Raw genomic sequence first — 20505 nt, forward strand, 5'->3', positions numbered from 1 at the left:
GCACTGCTTGCGTGATGGCGCGTGCCAACAGAGAGGGCTCCGCGTGCCCACTCTGGCACCCATGCCATAGGTTCGCCACCACTGGTCTACTCTATCTGGCACCAGCACTCCAGGGTCTCACTTACTGTTTAATCCTTTTAAAAGAAGTTGATGGGGATAGTACCTGGACTTTCTGCAAACAAAATATATGTTCTACCACAATTCTCTTAGGATTTCATTTTATGATTGCTTTTACCTATGTACTGATTAAAGGCATTAAATTGCAAACATTTTATATTTACCATCAAGACTGCCCAGAACTGCTTTTTAAGCTAACTTTAGAAAGCTAATAGAAAAATGCTAATCTGCACCCTAAGTTATGAATGATTTGCACTGTAGGCAAGTTAAATAACTTTTCCTCTGGCCAAAAGCACTATCCCAAACCATGTGAATAGTAAACAGTGGGTGGAATTCAACTAATTCTTACTCAAGAGTACACACTGAAATTTATGAGCACGACTAATATAAGCCCATTCATTTCAATTAGTATTCTCTGAGTAAATGTCAGTTGAATTGTACCCTAAGTATCTTCTGGGACACTACTGAAGGTCAGCAGAATTTTTATTTGTTTGCTTCCATAGTAAAATAGCTTCAATAAAAATTGTAAACTGTTTTCTTTAATTAGCAACTTGTAATTAAATTGATATGCTGATTTTCTTCTCCAATGATTGGAGAAGATCAGTCTACATCCCAATCCCAAAGAAGGGCAGTGCCAAAGAATGCTCCAACTACCGCACAATTGCACTCATTTCACACGCTAGCAAGGTTATGCTTAAAATTCTACAAGGCAGGCTTAAGCAGTATGTGGACCGAGAACTCCCAGAAGTGCAAGCTGGATTTCGAAGGGGCAGAGGAACCAGAGACCAAATTGCAAACATGCGCTGGATTATGGAGAAAGCCAGAGAGTTCCAGAAAAACATCTACTTCTGCTTCATTGATTATGCAAAAGCATTTGACTGTGTCGACCACAGCAAACTATGGCAAGTTCTTAAAGAAATGGGAGTGCCGGATCACCTCATTTGCCTCCTGAGAAATCTCTATGTGGGACAAGAAGCTACAGTTAGAACTGGATATGGAACAACTGATTGGTTCAAAATTGGGAAAGGAGTACGACAAGGCTGTATATTGTCTCCCTGCTTATTTAACTTATATGCAGAATACATCATGCGCAAGGCTGGACTGGATGAATCCCCAACCGGAATTAAGATTGCCGGAAAAAATATCAACAACCTCAGATATGCTGATGATACTACCTTGATGGCAGAAAGTGAGGAAGAATTGAAGAACCTTTTAATGAGGGTGAAAGAAGAGAGCGCAAAATATGGTCTGAAGCTCAACATCAAAAAAACTAAGATCATGGCCACTGGTCCCATCACCTCCTGGCAAATAGAAGGGGAAGAAATGGAGGCAGTGAGAGATTTCACTTTCTTGGGTTCCATGATCACTGCAGATGGTGACAGCAGTCACGAAATCAGAAGACGCCTGCTTCTTGGGAGAAAAGCAATGACAAACCTAGACAGCATCTTAAAAAGCAAAGACATCACCTTGCCGACAAAGGTCCGTATAGTTAAAGCTATGGTTTTCCCAGTAGTAATGTACGGAAGTGAGAGCTGGACCATCAAGAAGGCTGATCGCCGTAGAATTGATGCTTTTGAATTATGGTGCTGGAGGAGACTCTTGAGAGTCCCGTGGACTGCAAGAAGATCAAACCTATCCATTCTCAAAGAAATCAGCCCTGAGTACTCACTAGAAGGACAGATCCTGAAGTTGAGGCTCCAGTACTTTGGCCACCTCATGAGAAGAGAAGACTCCCTAGAAAAGACCCTGATGTTGGGAAAGATGGAGGGCACAAGGAGAAGGGGACGACAGAGGATGAGATGGTTGGACAGTGTTCTTGAAGCTACTAACATGAGTTTGGCCAAACTGCGAGAGGCAGTGAAGGATAGGCGTGCCTGGCGTACTCTGGTCCATGGGGTCACAAAGAGTCGGACACGACTGAACGACTGAACAACAACAACATGCTGATTTTGTTTATGAACTACACACATGTCCCAAGTAGAAGCATCTGAAAATCAATTCTGTGTTAACTCTAAAAACAAGGACTCTTTTTGTGATTCCAAGTATACTTACCATTTATGCCTTCCTTTTAATTAAAAAATGTTGACGATTACATAAGTAGACTTATTTTCATAGTTCAAGAAACAAAACTTAAGTTGTTTATAAATACATACAAAAAAGTTTCAAATTTAATTCTGCAATAAAGTGGCACTGTCAAAATAAAAGGGACAGACAACACAGATAAACATTTTTATAATTAGTCAACCCCCCAATGTGATTCACCAAAAGTAAAAAGATTTTTAAAACAGAAGTTAAGTAGTACTGCTGAAAACACTACACAAGGCAGTTTTGTTTTCCCTTCCCATTCATTTAAAAACACTTATACACTGCTTGACAGAATAATAATGTTCTACTGGTACTAACATATTAAAATTCAAAGATACAGGATCAGTAAAATGTCTTTACCTTTACCTCATCTCGTAAAATAAAATATAATTTAAGGAGATGAGGCACAGGAAAAATGTACCACATCCAAAAAGTGTTACCAATTTAAAGATCACTTGACACAAACAGTGAAAAAAATCTTCAGTGAAAGAAAGTCTCTCCAGTACTGGCCAATCTTACTAACCAAAACAGCAGAAAAATGGGGAGGGCCTCTGTTGTTAATCTTAAAGAGTGCAGGTATGTAGATATGGGTGAAGGAAGTCCTTCAAGTAGTTCAGGCCCAAATCATTTAGAGGCTTTAAAGAGTTAAAACTAGCCTGTTAAATTGGGCATGGAACTGCAGTGGCAGCCAGTCGCATGAACTCTTCTACCCACCCAGTTCCCCTCCCCCATCCCTCACACATGTCCTCTTCCTTCCTCTTGCAGGTTCACAACTCTATGAGAAGAAATCTACCTAAGATGAGGATGGGGCTCTCTTTAAGATTCACAGCAGTCTCTGAGATTAAAAGGGCTACAGCATGTACATAGCTATGCCATGTGGGCTTCACATGGCATATAACTAGGGTTACACAAGCAAAGCTGTTTATTGCATTGTCTTCCTTCTAACTTTTAAGAGGTAGCAATGGAGCCACCACCGGCCAAGTCACTTGGAGACAGTTCTAATTAAAACGTTTACAAAATTATAGAAGACATTAGCATAAATGTTTAATTTAATATGCAACTTATCCAGACTTCACACATGCAGATTTTATCCACATTCATTGGAAGAGAGTAGGACGATGTGCCCTTCTAACAAAGCAAGGAAAACATATGAGTGAAATTTTCGCCCACTAGTTACATCACCCTCTTTTTTTTCACAAGAAAATGTTCAGAATGCATGAGCACCACCCATATTTTCCTCTGGAAGAAGAGAGCAGAAAAAGCCCTGGACAAACAGGGCTCTCTACATAAAAGCTAACCCAGTGGACCAAGACGTATAACTACATAAAATGTTATAGAATCTTTCAGGTTTTGTAGTACTTTAAAAGGTTATTAAATTGTAGGCAAACATTAGCTAAATAACTACACACAGCTGGATGATACCACATTCCAACATAACATTAACTTATAGAGCAAAAATGCCATACCAGCTTTATGGAAAATTGTCATGAAGTGCTGCTGCTGAAGCACATTAGCCTCAAGGTAATTATTACTGCTGTTTACAAGCATGTGCAATTACATCTATTTTGCAAGATCTTGAAAACAACTTCTTTTTAAAAGTAGATTTAGAAGCAAGTTCTGGGAAAAGAAGGCAAAATGAACATCCCTCCCCCGCCCCAAACTTTCAGCTACCTGCTACATTAAATGATTATCCTCTTTTGAACAGCAGATTTCGTAAAATGTTCAGATCATCACTTCAAGTACAGTAGTCATATCCACTAGTTCACAGAAGATACGATCATATATACCGTAGGCCTTCCAATGATAAAATTTATGGGTGCATCTTGGACAGTACCAACCAAATACAGTTTCAAAATTGTTAACTCAATAAATAGCATATTGTGAATTTACATATATATTCCACTTACTATAAATTAAGATGCCAGATTATGTAGATATTGTTTAAAACTTGCCCTATCCATTAGGTTAAAGGTAGGTTTTTTAAAAAGTGCAACACATTTCACAACCTATCTTTCACATCCCCTCTCCATGCTAAATAAAATGAATGGCTAATATGTATCATTTAATCTTCATCATTAATAACATTTGCCTTATGAGGATTTCTCACAAACGTGATTGATGGTTTGCATGTATGCACAGCAGTTTTCATGCATCTCACAGCGCCCTGAACAAAATTCAGTGGAGGCGACTAATACATTCTGCTGGAGTAATTGAGTGCTGCACAATCATGAATTAATCATACCTGCTATAGCATAAATGAGAAAAAATAAGTGCATAAAAATTGTTTTATAACACTATTTTTGTATTATAACACTATTGTATTATAACACTATTTTTAAAATTCCAGGAGATGATCTGAAGACTTTTCTCTAATTAGTTAGAAACACTTGGGTGAAGAGCATGACACAAGCCTTTACATATCATTCCACACGCCAGCTGACTGCTTTGCAGAAAAATCAACAGGGATAATAAAGGATCAAAGGTGCAACACAAATGAATAATCAGAGGAAAAACACACTTAAGAATGGTGCAGGCACAGCAGAATTTAAGACCCATACGAGGACATATAACAGAACTGAGGGAACACAGCAAACTCGTTATTTTATTTCAGCAAACCTCTCTAGGGAATTTCACCTCCATATAAGTTTAAATGTGAGAGGTGAGTATAGTTATAAAAGATAATATATAGCACCTTCCTAACCATTCATGCAGTTGAACTTTCAATATAGATATGAAAGCATTTTTCCAAAGTTTTATTTAAAAATTCCATGAAAAACATGTAAACTGTCTTAGGAACCATTTTCTATTTTAAAATTATGCTTTTGTTGAGATTCCCTTCCAACTCTACAATTCTATCATTCTATGACTAGCTACAGCTCTCTAGCATCTCAGACAGGTCTCTCTCATTACTTGCTGCCATATTTCTTTTCTAACTTAAAAGTGCCAGGGACTGAACCTAGAAATTTCTGCTTCCTAAGTATGTGCTCTGTCACACAGATATGCTCCCCCTCATTTACATAATGTATTTTCTATTCTTAAAAGTAGTAATTTTAGATTAGATGCCTAAATATAGCAAACTTACATGTTTCCCCAAATTTTCAAGCAATCCCCCCCCAAATGTATTCAAAAATTCTGGAAATTTTGCATCTTGACTCTAGGGTAGAAGTCCAGGCATCTGACTCATCTGCTACAGTGAATGACAGGAGACGGATACCAATGTGGCTATAGTTGTATTTCCTTCCTATGGACAAATACAACCTGCATTAAAAAACATATCCTCTTACAGACGGACCTGAAGGGTGACTTCAACAGGGTCCAAATGACAATTCTGACCCTTCTCTGCTTTCAAGAAATGCTCTCCTCCCTCTCTTTGTACTACTTCCACTTTTCATTTAATCATCTGTATTTCTTTTTTTGCCTTTGACAAAACAATTAGAAGCTGTTTGTTTCTGGAGACGCGTCTTTATATAGGATATAGAAAATGTTCCCAGTTACTGTCTAGCAATTCTGCATTGGAAGAATTATTTGAGGTGATTTACAATAATTATTTCTTCATTTTTACCGGTACCATGTAGAAGAGGAAAGCAACAATGGAACAAAAATACCCCTTTATTTGAGTTTCCATGTACTAGCTTCTCATATCATCATATCACACTTGCTTCATGTGTACTACAAAATCTTCCATGGCAGACAAAATCAGAGTTGAATTAATGCCATTTTTGTGTGTGCAAATTTGACACAAAGGAAATTACAAGCAGTACAGACCTGGGAAAGCTGAAACACATGCTTTTTCTGAAAGTCGCTCTCAGTGCACAGGATTGTACACAGAGTAGTTTCTGCTCTATTAGTACTGATGCTTAGAATCTAAGCCATAGACAACATAAGTTAGAAATGAATATGAAAAGGAGGGGGGTAATCATTTACATTATGAATCATTTTACTTTAGAGATGTGGCCACTGTTCTCTGTTATGGAGTTATGAGAAATATTAGATCATTATATTGGTTCCAGGAATAACTTTTAAAGAAAGTAAGTTACAAGAAATTAAAGGCAGACAGGAAGATGATACTTGTATCACTAACAGGTTTAGAAAAAGCATGTGTCCATTTCAGTAAATAAGAGTTCTACTTACATTATCCATGAAATTGGACTTAAATCCTCCTTCCTGCTGTCTTCTCAATTCCTCTTGGCGCAACATCTCTTCTTCACGGCGCCTATGTTCTTCTTCATGTCTAATGGTTATGCACAGAATGCATCTTCCTAAGATACTTATAACATCTTTTCATTCCAAAAACTATATAATCCTTCCCTTCAAGTATCACAAAAACATGATTTTCAATCTTACAAGAACTATAGCCCCCATATGAACCAACCCAGACCCTGCAATCATCACCTAAAGCCCTTCTTCATGTGCCTCCTCCACAAGAGGTCTGGAACGGGCATTTTCTGTAGTAGCTTCCTGTCTGTTTAGGTACCAGGCAGAAACATTTTTCTTCTCCCAAGCCTTTGGGCTAATTTTTTTTTTTTTTTCAAGAAAGGGAGAACTTTAATGGTACAGCAGCCAAGAAGAAAAAGAAGCAGTCCAAGAGTGAATCCAGGGGGTTGGGGGCAGGCAGCTAAGTGAAGTAGTGGGGCTTCTTGACGTTGATGCCGTACTCGGAGAGCGCAGGGGCAAGGTCCTCCATGGTGAGGGTGTATTTCTTGTCCTTGCTCTTGTTTCGGGAGCTGCCAGAGGCCGTCCCCTTCATCTTGCAGTGCTGCAAAGCGTCGTTGGCAATGTCGGAGATGAACTTCTGGGCAGCCAGGGAGATCAGGCGGATGATGCGCGGATCGGAAGCTTTGAAGCCAGCGCGGTTCAGGTAGTAGCCTGTGACAGCATCTGGGATCGTGGGCGTGTAATCCTCCAGTTGCAGCAGAAAGTCGACCAGTGGGGTGCTGGAGGCGGGAGAGGAGGCCGGGGCGGCGGAGGCCGAAGAGGAGGCGGCGGATGAGGCAGCGGCGAGGGCGGCAGACTTCGAGTCCCCGTTGGCGGCCACTCCGGGCGGCGCGAAGATCCCGTTGGGCACCGAGGGCGCCGCCTCCGCGGGATGCGCCAGCAGTGAGGACGAGGAGGAAGAGGAGGAAGAAGAGGAAGAGGAGGAGGACGAAGAGGCACCGGCCCCTCCGGCTCCGGCCACGGCCGCCACGAGCCCTGGGCTGCCCTTGGCGCTGTCTCCCCCCGCGGCGGGGAGGGGGACGGGGACGGCCGGGCTGAGGTCTGGCTCCAAGCCGCCGCCTCCTCCGCCGCCGCCGCCGCCTCCGCTTCCCCCGATGGCGCTCATGGAGTCCCGGGCCAACAGCGTCGCCGCCTTTGGGCTAATTAAACAATCTATGGCCCTTTGTTTGTTATTATGTTACATATTCTAGTGTTTTTATACTGTAAACTGCCGTGATCTTCAGTTGAAGGGTAGTATAGAAATTTAATTGATGGCGATGGTGGTATCATCATCCTTCTACTGTTCTCTGCTTTATTTGTTGTACTTTGACCACTTTTTCCATTATTAAGAACCTAAGAGCCTGCTGGATCAGGCCAATGGCCCTGTTATTGCAGTAGCCAACCAGATGCCAAAGTTTGTATTCTTTTTTGTTCTCTTCATTTGGACAAGACTTCCATTTTTTTGAAGGATGCCTTCTTGCCTATAATAGCTTATTTGACTCTGCTCATTAACCACACTGGCATCATCTTGGCCTTCATAATACCTTTCCTCATCTGCCGTATAAACTCCAATTGAGCTTCTAATACCCTGTTTTTAAACAACTCACAAACATTTTGGAGTGATTTGATCCCCGCCCCATGTTACTTTTAGATACCTCAACAAAGAACCTAGGTAAACATTCAACATAGTAAAATATAAGCAATGATTTTATAACAAGTTCTAAGGTTTCTGAATTACTATACTATAATTCCTGTAACTAAAATGATGGAGAGAAGACATAATAAGTGTTGCATCAAGAAAACAAGGCACTACCACTGGCAGCTACTGACACAACCTCCCACATCTATGTCACGGTCATGGGACTTTGTAGTCAGTCTCTAAGTAGTCAATTCACTATGTATGTGTTTTAAATGGTATCTTTTGAGTTATGAAATCTCATTTCACACATCTAAGGGCTATTGCCCTCTAGCATGGATTTACAGAATACCTCAATTGTATTTGCTTTCGTTTCTGTAGCTCTTGATTTCTAAGTTCTTCCAAACGTCTCAATTCTTCCTGACGCCTCATAAGATCTGTGAAAAGTCAAAGCAGCAGCTAGTAATTATCATTTTAACAGGAACAGTTATCAATATAAAAATAGACAATAAAAAGCACAATGAAGTTATGTTACCTATAAACTATGTTTCAGATTACACATGCACTTTAGACCCCTGTCACAGTATTATTAATTATTATTATTATTATTATTATTATTATTATTATGCAACTGTGATTTTTTTAAAAAAGGAATGACACATGCTGCATACATTAATAACAAAAGGAATAATGGTTGCTCACTCCTGACCTGGTGCATTTATAAAGGCTGAAGTAAAATATTTCAATGGAGGCAAGCTGGCATTTGTGGGTCATAGAGTAGAACATAGCATCAGAGCATATGCAAAGTGTCAATTAAGTTTGATCATGGTATGTTTACCTACAGTTAGCTCTGGACATTGCACAAACTTCCTGAAAAATCCCTGCTTGTGGCTTGTAAAAATATGGAAATGTTCACAATGTATAGACACTTTAGATATATATTTCCTGCGACAACACAGACCACTTTCAGTAATTATTCAGTTTATGCAATAAAAATTACAGAATAGGACACAGAATACCTTGTCTCATCAGCATTAACTGGTGCTCATGTCGAGCTGCTTCCATCTCTGCCTCCAGTTTCTCCTTAGCTTCTCTAATGTTTCTATCAACTTGTTCCCGCTGTTGCTTTTCCATTTCATCTAGAGCCTTCCATCGTGAAGCATACTCAAATTCAAATGTTCCAGGTTGAGCAAAACGTGGTGGCTGTTCTCTTTCCCTAGGAGCACATCACATTTCACATGAACAGAATGCATTCATAAATGGTACAGCAAAATGCAGTTAACTGACAAATTTCTCTGTTATTTAATCAAGTCTACCTTATGCATTTATAAATAAAAGAATTCATTTCTTTCCTTATATCTAGCTCATTTAAAGCCAAACAAGATGTGGGGGCAACACACCTGAGTGTTCAAAACACACATCTGCCTGAAACACATAGAAAGAGGAACAGCTCTGGGAAATTTTTTTTAATCAAATGGAGCACATCAGTGCAGTAGACAGAACCTTCTCCCAACAGCTTGCTACTGTGCAACCCCTATTTCTCAGTCAAGGAACCTCTCATACAAGCAACCAAGGAGGCAGCAAGGAACAGTGCCCCTCACTACCTGCCACTGATCCCTTTGGACATAATCCTGAGAGGGAGGGAGAAACCAACTGGGCAAAGAGGAAAAGTGATCATGACACCCATCAAAGCGGGGGGGGGGGGGAGTTCAAAATCTTACCAAGAGCCCTCCGAAAGCTAGAGTTAGCCCCATCTCTTGCACTATTTCTAATTCAGCCAGCTTTTTTCGGTGTGGAATGTAAGGATATTTCGTAGGTTTTGTGGTGGCTGAGGCCAGTGAGATGCATTCTAATTTTATGCATCCTTATCCATTAGCTTTCACTTCTGTTGTGGCAAAAACAGAGCCCTTCAACCATAACAGTTTTTCCCTAGTTCGTATTATATTTCACCAATCCATTTTAAATAAAGGTGCATTGTCATGGCTAGCTTTACTGGTAACAACAATCAAGTTTTTGAATTAGACCCACACCTCTCAGCAGTTAAAGCTTTACTTCCTGTTTTATAATATTCTATAATTTGAATGTATAAAACATACTTATGATATTGTTGTGTTTTTTGCATTAATTTCTCAGGCAGCCCATCTTCATCATCAAATTGCTCCATAGGTTCTACAATTACTGGTCGAGGGGTTCTTAAAAAGAAAACAACATTATAAATGAAACAAACTCCTGTAAAATGAATCTGCGACATAATCTAATATACTGTATATTCTGGCGTATAAGACTACTTTTTAATCCAGGGAAATCTTCTCAAAAGTCGGGGGTTGTCTTATACGCCAGGTGGAGAATCTGCGGTCAACTATATCTCAAACTCTGTATTTTAACTGGAAAAGTTGGGGGTCGTCTTATACGCCCAGTTGTCTTATAAGCCAGAAAATACCAATTATTAATATAATATGCCATAATATGCAAATGTCCCCAGTTCACTTATCAAATAGGACAAATAAGCAAAATCTGCATGTTGAATCTGTACACAAACATTAGTTAAGAAGGAATATTGCTTGCATATAAACACCAGGGTGCATACAAATTAACTGGCTCAGAGTTGATAGTAATACATTATTTATGACTAACGATGAAAGGACATGGACAGTTACCTTCCATCTCATAAAGAACACCAATATGCCAAGTAACTACTAGCAGCTTTTCCTTCTTAGGGAGATTTTATTTTGTGTGAGATGGTGCAGGGTGACTATATGACAAAAATATTTTTAAATAAAATTACAGTTATTGTGCTGTTTACATGAAACAAGTCAATGCAATTCTAAAGTAGCTTGACATGATCCCAAGCATTAAGTTATAATTAAGCTTGACATGATCCAAAGCATTTTTATATACACAATGTCTATCATTTTTCTAAAATAGGCTATATAAAGACATTGGTCCACTTTAAATCCATGTGTTATTCGCGGTTATAGCAACTAATTAGTCCATACTTGTTTAGGAAGTACCTAAATAATAAACAGAAAATGTTGATTTAAATTAATTTTGTTTTTTTTTATGAGTAAAGTCACCATGAGTTAACAACTTTTATCTTTATTTAACAAAACCTATCAGAATCTATCGGCTCATGTAGTGCTCTTGCAAACATGTGCACAAATTTTGGGAAGAGGTAATAAAATAATAAGTATACCAGTGCCTGTGAACTCTGTCTTTTATCAATTTTTGATGAACTGAATACACTTATTATGCAAACCACTTAGAATTTTTCTATTAGTAGCTGATCATTTGACCATATAATATGGCTGAAAGGAGTCCTTGATTTTTCTTTAAATATTTGGTTCAATAAAGTAATTTTTTTATTTATTTATGAGAAACTGGCTTATAAATTAAGGGTATTTCAGGGTGCAGGTAAACTTTATGGATTTTACTTCCATTTGGCAGCTATTTGTTGCTTACATGACAACCAAACATGGAGATGGAATATGCCATTATTCATAACATTTACTTTTTATTCTTTCTGTATCAATATGGTTTACATTTAATTCACCAAGTAGAGAATGTACATTATTTTGAGGTAATGGCTGTGAACCTGGTTGTTTTGTACTGTACTTTTTTTCTTCTTCTTTATGCGATTTCATATTCCTTATTGGATTGTTATTTTAACTTCATAGTATAGCCTTGAAATACTTTTTACATACCTCTTGAGTGCATAAAACCTCAAAGCTGGGCTCCACTGACTACAGGCAACTGCTGAAGCCCTCACTGAGCTTACCAAAGGTATGGACTATTAAGGAACTACCTATTACAGGTAGGTAGCTGTGTTGGTCTGCCATAGTCAAAACAAAATAAAATAAAAAATTCCTTGCAGGAACAAACTTAGTTGGTCTCTAAGGTGCTAATGGAAGGAACTACCTATGTTATTCCCATTGCCAAAACAATACTCCACATCAGGGTGTTTTGGGGGAAGACCAGGGCTGGCCTAGGCCAGCCCACTTGTTGAAGAAGCTTGATTTATCCAAGCCTGCAGCTGATTCCTTAAGAAAAATGGCTGATGCCACTCTGGGCAACTTCAGAGCAGATTTACGATAGCTCTGTAGCTTTATTATTGGTGACACATTCTTACTTCTAAAAGTATTCTCAAAGCTTATTTAGCTCTCTGTGAATACTAACAAATCTGAACACTAAAAGGGCCTAACTCAAAATTACACAGAATATGCATTGGAACCTCAACATCCACAGAAACCGGCAGCATTCTCTACTGGGCAAAATGTATTTGAAGCCAACTGTTCTGAGGCTCTGTTGCACCTAGTACTTCATTACAGTTCAATGGCTCATTAAAATAATCCCATTTACAATAAAAATTCCAGAAAGATTTACTACAGGGGGAGAGGCTTACATAACTGGATACAAAGAAACATATCCAAGTACCATGGTTATATACAGTATGTACGAAGCATGGAATTATAAAAGCAATTATTATTTTACAACATATCATTTCAGGGCCAGTTCTTAGCCCAACAGACAGACACAGTGATCACCTCAAAGTTATTTGTGGCTAAAGCATACAAAGAACAAGGAATTATCATATTAAGTGACACGCCACCATTATTTTGACAGCCATTGTAAACAAAGTTTAAATTACTCTAACAACCTTTTAGGAATTTTTATAATAACAAATAATAATTTTATTATATATATCCTGCCAATCTGGCTGTGTTTCCCAATCCACTCTGGGCAGTTTACAGCATATGTGGAAACATAAAAAACATCAAACATTAAAAAACAACACCTTACGCAATATCTTTCAAATATGCAGACTAAGGGCTATGAGTAGAAAAGCCAGCATGATACAGCACGTAAGTACTGAATTTAGACTCATCATCACCTCTCAGACTAGACTGCTATGGTGCAATACCCTTTAATGAAGGGTTGCAAAGTAGCATGAGGATTAAAATCATTCTCTTATACTTCCCCCTACCTTGGATGCCTCTGAAATCTGTAATACATACTCGCTATAAAGTAGAGTCATAACCTTTCATGGAAGCCACTGTCAATACAGTATTCAGCTTTTTTAGACTGGAAAAGAAGAAATCTAAACTACCGGTAGGTTCTGAGATCAGTTCAAATTTCCAAGAGTTTTGAGCAACTTCCATTGCTACTTTATCGGATAGTCCAATTATATAGTTTTCTTTATATATACCACAATAAATTCAATCAGGAACTTACGTTGTCAGCAGGAATGCTCCATCATTGCATCTTTCTAGAGCTTTACGTGCTGGGGGTTTTGCAGCAAACTCTACAAAACCTTTCCCAGTTGCTCTACCACGATCATCTACTACAACAACAGCTCTTTCCACAGGGCCAAATTGAGAGAAAGCTTGTTCCAGAAGCTCATTGGAAACAACAGGTGAAAGATTCTTTACTGTTAAAGCAGCTCCATGAGTAGCAAAACGAATTCGAAGTGGTCTGCTCTTCAAAATAGTTCCATCGAGTTCTGCTTTTGCAATTTCAGCTAGTGTCCTGGATTCCTTTTCAGGAAAAAAAAACATATACACATAATGTACAGTTGAATATAACACATCAATAATTCATTTCAACATTTTATGGGGGGAATTCAACTTTGCGCTTTTCAATTTTTTCCAGCTATGCAAGCATTCCAGCTTGCCAGATGGAACAATACTCATTCCCCAGCGCTGTTCTGGGGTTTCTCCCAACACACAACCCGAAGTCAATTTCAGAATGCATGGGCTTCCATAGACATGGCTGGTTAGGTGAATCCCACCCTATGTATTTAAAATCAGAAACAATTTTTTATTTATACCCCTTCCCGATCAAAACTGGGCTCAGGGCGGCTAACAACAAACATAAAAACATTGATTAAAAACGAGTTTAAAAAACAACTTAAAAACAGCATAAATACAACATAAATGTGGCATCACCAGGGCTAACTGGTCAGAGTAATCCTGCTAGGGCCAGCAAGGAGACCAGAGGAGAAAATTAATGTGGAGTCTCAGTAGGGTTTCTTCATAGAAAGAAAATTGACCAGGCTTCAACAATTCCACTCTCCACTGCCCTCTAGTGAACATGGTAAGCAAACTGTCTTCTTTATAACATTGAATCAGTGTTAGAAACTGGGATAGAAAAAAAAACAAATAAAAAATAAAAAAAATCCTTCCAGTAGCACCTTAGAGACCAACTGAGTTTGTTCTTGGTATGAACTTTCGTGTGCATGCACACTTCTTCAGATACACTGAAATAGAAGTCAACAGACCCTTATATATAGTGAGAGGGTGGGGAAGGGTATGACTCAGAAGGGTGGTGGGAATGGGTGATAGGCTGATAGCTGTGGTAAACCTGTTGACGACTGTTAACAACTGCAATTGGTCTTACAGAAAAAGCAAAAGGTGAGAAGTTTTTTTTTTAAGTTCTGTCATGTATATTAAGAATCCAATGTCTCTATTCAGACCAGGTCTCTCCAAGGTTTTAGTTTGGTAATGAGTTGCAATTCAGCAACTTCTCTTTCCAGTCTATTTCTGAAATTCCTTTTTAATAAGACAGCTACTTTTAGATCTTGTATAGAATGTCATGGGAGATTGAAGTGTTCTCCTACTGGTTTCTCTTTCTTGTGATTCCTGATGTCAGATTTATGTCCATTTATCCTTTGGCGTAGGGTTTGGCCTGTTTAATAATAATAATAATAATATTTATTATTTGTACCCCGCCCATCTGGCTGGATTTCCCCAGCCACTCTGGGCGGCTTCCAACAGAAACCAAATACAACAATATCAAACATTAAAAACTTCCCTAAAAAGGGCTGCCTTCAGGTTTTTTCTGAATGTCAGGTAGTTGTTTATTTCCCTGACCTGTGATGGGAGGGCGTTCCACAGGGCGGGCGCCACTACCGAGAAGGCCCTCTGCCTGGTTCCCTGTAGTTTTGCTTCTCGCAGTGAGGGAACAGACAGAAGGCCCTCGGCGCTGGATCTCAGTGTCCGGGCTGAATGATGGGGGTGGAGACGCTCCTTCAGGTATACAGGACCGAGGCCGTTTAGGGCTTTAAAGGTCAGCACCAACACTTTGAATTGTGCTCGGAAACGTACTGGGAGCCAATGCAGATCTCTCAGGACCGGTGTTATGTGGTCTCGGCGGCCACTCCCAGTCACCAGTCTAGCTGCCGCATTTTGGATTAATTGCAGTTTCCGGGTCACCTTCAAAGGCAGCCCCACATAGAGCGCATTGCAGTAGTCCAAGCGGGAGATAACCAGAGCATGCACCACTTTGGTGAGACAGTCCGCGGGCAGGTAGGGTCTCAGCCTGCGTACCAGGTGGAGCTGGTAGACAGCTGCCCTGGATACAGAATTAACCTGCGCTTCCATGGACAGCTGTGAGTCCAAAATGACTCCCAGGCTGCGCACCTGGTCCTTCAGGGGCACAGTTACCCCATTCAGGACCAGGGAATCCTCCACACCTGCCCTCCTCCTGTCCCCCAAGAACAGTACTTCTGTCTTGTCAGGATTCAACCTCAATCTGTTAGCCGCCATCCATCCTCCAACCGCCTCCAGGCACTCACACAGGACCTTCACGGCCTTCACTGGTTCTGATTTGAAAGAGAGGTAGAGCTGGGTATCATCCGCATACTGATGAACACCCAGCCCAAACCCCCTGATGATCTCTCCCAGCGGCTTCATATAGATATTAAAAAGCATGGGGGAGAGGACAGAACCCTGAGGCACCCCGCAAGTGAGAGCCCAGGGGTCTGAACACTCATCCCCCACCACCACTTTCTGAACACGGCCCAGGATTGACCAATATTGAGCTGAAGGGCACTGTTGGCATTTGATGGCATACACAATGTTAGACGATGAGCAATTAAATAGTCCTGAGATAGTATGTTTGATGTTGTTGGGGCCAGTAATGGTGTTGTCCGGGTGTATGTGGCAGCAAAGTTGGCATCTGGATTTATTTCAGGCTCTGGTGCCAGTGTCCATGTTAAGTCTGGTTGTAGTATTATTGTGGGTGAGGAGTTGTTTAAGATTGGGTGGCTGTCTGTAGGCAATGAAAGGTCTTCCTCCCAGAGCTTGAGAAAGAGAACTGTCATTGTCTAGGAGAGGTTGCAGATCTCTGATGATGCGTTGTACTGTTTTAACTTGGGAGCTGTATGTGATTACTAGTGGTGTTCTGCAATTTTCTTTTTTGGGTCTGTCTTGCAGCAAGTTCTCTCTGGGTATCAGTCTGGCTCTGTTGATCTGTTGTTTAACTTCATCCGACGGGTATTTTAGTTCTAAAAAGGTTTGCTGTAGATCTCGTAGGTGAGGGTTTCTGTCTGTAGAGTTGGAACAGATGCGGCTGTAATGTAGGGCCTGGCTATATACAATGGATTGTTTGGTACGTTTGGGATGGTAGCTAGAAGCATGTAGATATGTTTGTCGGTCAGCTGGTTTACGGTATAAGGTGGTGTTTATGTGCCCATATTTTTTATAGTAGTGTCCAAAAAATGTGTTTCTTGCATAGATTGGTTCATTGTTAGGTTGATGGTGGAGAGAAAGTAATTGAATTTCTGGTGGAAGGTGTTCAGGGTCTGTTGACCATGTATCCAGATAATAAAAATATCGTCAATGTATTGCAGGTAAAAGAGAGATTTGAGTAGGTAGGAGTTTAGGAAACGTTGTTCTCAATCTGCCATGAAGATGTTGGCATACTATGGGGCCATGAGGGTGCCCATTGTTCAGGAGTGGCTTGACAAGAGGATTACGACATCTGAAGCCCATCTCCAGGATGCGTCTGTGTGTGGTGGCTCTGGATGCGCTAACTCCAGCCTCAGTCCACGCCTTGTGAAAGTCCCCAACACGTTTGAATGGTCCTTTCCTGACAATCCTCTCAAGGCTGCGGTCATCCCTGCTGCTTGTGCACCTTTTTCTTCCACATTTTCCCCTTCCGCATAACGTTCCATTAATGTGCTTTGATACAGCACTTTGGGAACATCCAACTGCTTCCGCAATTACCTTTTGAGAATTTCCCTCCTTATGGAGGGTTTCAATGATGGTTTTCTGCACAGGTGTCAGGTCAGCAGCCTTCCCCATGATTGTGATTCCTATTAGCCCAGACTGGGGGACCATTTAAAGGCTCAGGAACCCTTTGCAGGTGTTATGGATTGAGTAGCTACTGCACCTTTTCACAATATTCTAATTTTCTGAGATTGTGAATTTGGGGTTTTCATCAGCTGTATGCCACAATCATCACAATTATGACAAACATCTCTCGCTTTGCATGTCATGAGTCTATCTCATATGTTAGTTTCACCTTTTAAGTTGAATTCCTGAAATAAATGAACATTTCCACAATATTCTAATTTTTTGAGTATCACCTGTACATTTCTGTAATCCTTGAGTGTCAGCCAGGCACAAAAAAATGGCACCCAGTCCTTTTGAGATGCTCACAAATGGAGAATCTTTAGGTGCAAAATGCACCTGGTGCCCTGCTAATTTCAAACCCTGCTTAAATCTACAGAGGTGTTTGGGAATAATTATATTATTATTATTATTATTATTATTATTATTATTATTATTATTATTATTATTTTGTATACCACTCTTCATCTATAAATCTTAGGGCAGGTCACAACATAAAAATACAAGATAAACAACACAAAATACATGATAAAAATGAGAACAAAAACAAACCAATCATCCCCCTAGCAGTTGAACTGTGATCACTGCATCGTCCCCAGATCTGAAGATGGGAAGAAGGTTGGGGGTTGTTTTGGAGCTTGAATGCCTAGGCCACACAAAGTCAAACCATCCACACATCCACACCTGAGCCAGCTTTTCTTCCTCCATAGAAACCCCTGACTATTATTTACGAGTGTCCCCCCCACCTTTTAAATCTATGAATGCCATGTAATTTTTATGCTGCTCACAGAACCTCAGTTATGGGGCAGCATAGAAGTCCCATAGATAAATATTCCAAAATAATCTCAGTTTTGTGTTGGGGAAGGAGGAATATCTTAAAGCTGGGGGAACCAATGTGGCACCTGGGGACACTACAGTACCCTCAAACATCCCTAGGTGTTTGCTGAGGTCCCCAGTCACACTTAGAATTAAGAAGCCACGGTGTCTCTCATAGAAATCCTGTTGGTGTAAGAAACAGGGGGACCTGTAAAATTACCCTTTATCATGAGGCAGCAAGAGAAGCCTAAATACTTTTCAAAAAAAGATGTGAGTTGGTTCCAATATCCCGTCAATGTCTGCTTGTCAGAGCAAGTGGGGATATACACGTTAATTATGATTAGAACTAAGTTTGAAGAGCTCAGTAGGATTACCTGACCAAAGTTGTTGCTCCGGGCACAAAGAAAAGTTAGTCCCACTTTCTATCAACCCATGGTGTTGGATTTGTGGAGCAGCCTGAATACAGACCAAGCAGTATGATTGCTTGTTGTTGTTTTTAAAAAACATTACGTGTTTGTCTCCTCAGCCACCTACTGTATTGCAGCATGTAGCTGTTATAAAGAAGGGTGGAACCAATTTGATGAGCATATAAGAGGTGGAGGGGGGGGAACGGGGATAGCGGCTCACAGCCACACAAAGACATGTGAGACCACCCGTTAAATACTTGAACGGGGTAACCATTTTGACAAAAACTTGAGGGAAATAGTCATGGAGCTTGGGAATATGGAACAGCTTTATCTCTTTTTCAGGATTGGTGCAGACGTTTTAACTCTTGACCATGGGATAGCTCAGCAAGCTACAGCATGGTGTTCTTATTGCAGCAGGTTTGAGCCCGGTATGGGACATCTGCATATTCCTGCATAGGGATCCATGGGGTCCTTTCCAACTCTACAATTCTAAGAATCGCAAATGGCATTTCTGTTGGGGGGACTTTCGTCTGAACAGTTTCATACAGGATCCACATCAGGTGTGCCTGGGGTGTTTGAAGGACAGAAAATCGGCTCCATCGCTGCAAATGAACAAAAGCCATTCATTCCTCATCAAAACTGGGGTGTGAACGTGGGTTACTGAGGACAACGGCAAACGGAAGGAAAGGTCGTAGCCTCACGTAAAGGGACCATACAGCAGGCACGTGAAAGGAGGGGAGGAGGCCACCCGCGGGCAGAGCGGCTTCGCGGGGTGGGGGCTTGTGTGAGTGTGTGTGTGTACGCGAGTCTATCAGGAGGGGGAGTGTCGCTCGCTCGTGCGCGCGCGCTCGGTTTCTGCTGCAGAGCAGTTCCCGAGTGAGGGGGCGAGCAAGGATGGACACGTTACGGCCTCGTTCACACGTGAGGGGGGGTGAAGTAGAGTGAGGACGGGCAAGGGAACCTTTTCCTCTCTCTCTCTCTCTCTCTCTCTCACACACACACAGAGAAACCATTTCCAAGGGAAACCCCGGGCACGCTTCCTCACCAGCCGGATGAAGCCGAAGCCGCGGTCCCGGTTAATGAAGACCTCGCTGGGCTCCCCGTAGCGCTCGAAGAGGCGCTTGAAGTCCTCCTCGGTGATGTCGGTGGGCAGGTTCCCCACGAAGAGGCGGCACCGCTGCGTGTAGCTCTTCTCGCCGGGCTTCAGGAAGCTCTTGATGTCGACGGTGAAGCCGCCGCCGCCGCCCTGCTCCTCTTCCTCCTTCACCATCACCATGGCTGCCGCCGCCGCCGCTTCGTTGTCCGGCGGAGGCTCCAGACCGCGCAGCCCTTTCATGCTGCCGCCGCCCACCATGCTAATCGGCGGGGCAGCCGCCGGGGAGCTGTTCTCAATCCTCACTTGCTTCAGGTTCCTGTTCGCGGACATCGCGCCGACGGAGGCGACGCTGCTGCGGAGAGGAGACGAGAGGAGGCGGGGGACGGAGAGCAGCTCTCGGGCGCCGACGCCGTTTCTTTCGGCCACCGGCGACGGAGGGACAAGCCGCGCGCGCGCAGACACACGCACAAAAAAAGAAAAAGAAACCCAACCCAAAATGGCGGCGGGAGCCCTAACCCGCTGACGACTCGTAACGCCGCCCCGCCCCCTCCAACTCGCCTCCCGCTTCGTTAGTGCGCACGCGCGACAGATTTGAACTGCCGCTGGGCAGCGCGCTCGGCTTGGAAGCTCAGTGCGCCTGCGTGTCATCCTCGCACCTGGACCATCGGCAATGCGCGGAAACAAAAAGAAAACGCCCCCCGCTTCGCTGAATCTCACAGTCCTGGAAAGGAATAGCGGGGGTTACCAGTCACTATGGGGAAACCTTTCGTTCTAAAGGAAGCACTTCGTTAATAATCATCCCTGAAACGCAAAGTTTTTATCATTAGATGGCTGCCACGGAAATAATGGTGACCAATGTGCTCAACAAATACTGTATTTTCTGTTTAAAGATTTCCCCCGTTTTTCTTTTCTTAATAGTTAAAATATGGTGTCACAATAAGAAATGTTTCTTGTTTTTTGTATTTTTCAAATTCAGAGTATATAAATGTCCTACATTGTTAAACTTTTATTAAAATGGAATAAAAA

General features: G+C 41.5%; 2 protein-coding genes across 5 annotated transcripts in view; both read right to left on the minus strand.

Moving 5' to 3' along the window:
- Positions 1-19942, minus strand: part of PSPC1 (paraspeckle component 1) — a 61497-nt gene extending 41555 nt beyond the window's left edge. For 2 of the 4 annotated variants that reach the window (XM_033146284.1, XM_033146282.1), the window contains exons 1-6: positions 19429-19942; positions 13262-13563; positions 10129-10224; positions 9052-9248; positions 8385-8469; positions 6334-6433 (exon numbers count right to left, since the gene is read on the minus strand). In XM_033146284.1, the coding sequence (XP_033002175.1) occupies positions 6334-6433; positions 8385-8469; positions 9052-9248; positions 10129-10224; positions 13262-13563; positions 19429-19809 (1161 nt within the window). In that variant the 5' untranslated portion in view covers positions 19810-19942. Of the gene's footprint in view, positions 1-5374; positions 5444-6333; positions 6434-8384; positions 8470-9051; positions 9249-10128; positions 10225-13261; positions 13564-19428 lie in introns of those variants that run through there. The other 2 variants (XM_033146283.1, XM_033146281.1) reach the window with 2 other exon arrangements.
- Positions 6729-7540, minus strand: LOC117045326 (transcription initiation factor TFIID subunit 10-like). Its single transcript, XM_033146285.1, has one exon. The coding sequence runs from the start codon at positions 7520-7522 to the stop codon at positions 6818-6820; it is 705 nt and encodes a 234-aa protein (XP_033002176.1). The 5' UTR covers positions 7523-7540; the 3' UTR covers positions 6729-6817.
- Positions 19943-20505: the final 563 nt, after the last annotated feature.

Source organism: Lacerta agilis, chromosome 4, assembly GCF_009819535.1.
Source record: "Lacerta agilis isolate rLacAgi1 chromosome 4, rLacAgi1.pri, whole genome shotgun sequence".
Lineage (NCBI taxonomy): Eukaryota > Metazoa > Chordata > Lepidosauria > Squamata > Lacertidae > Lacerta > Lacerta agilis.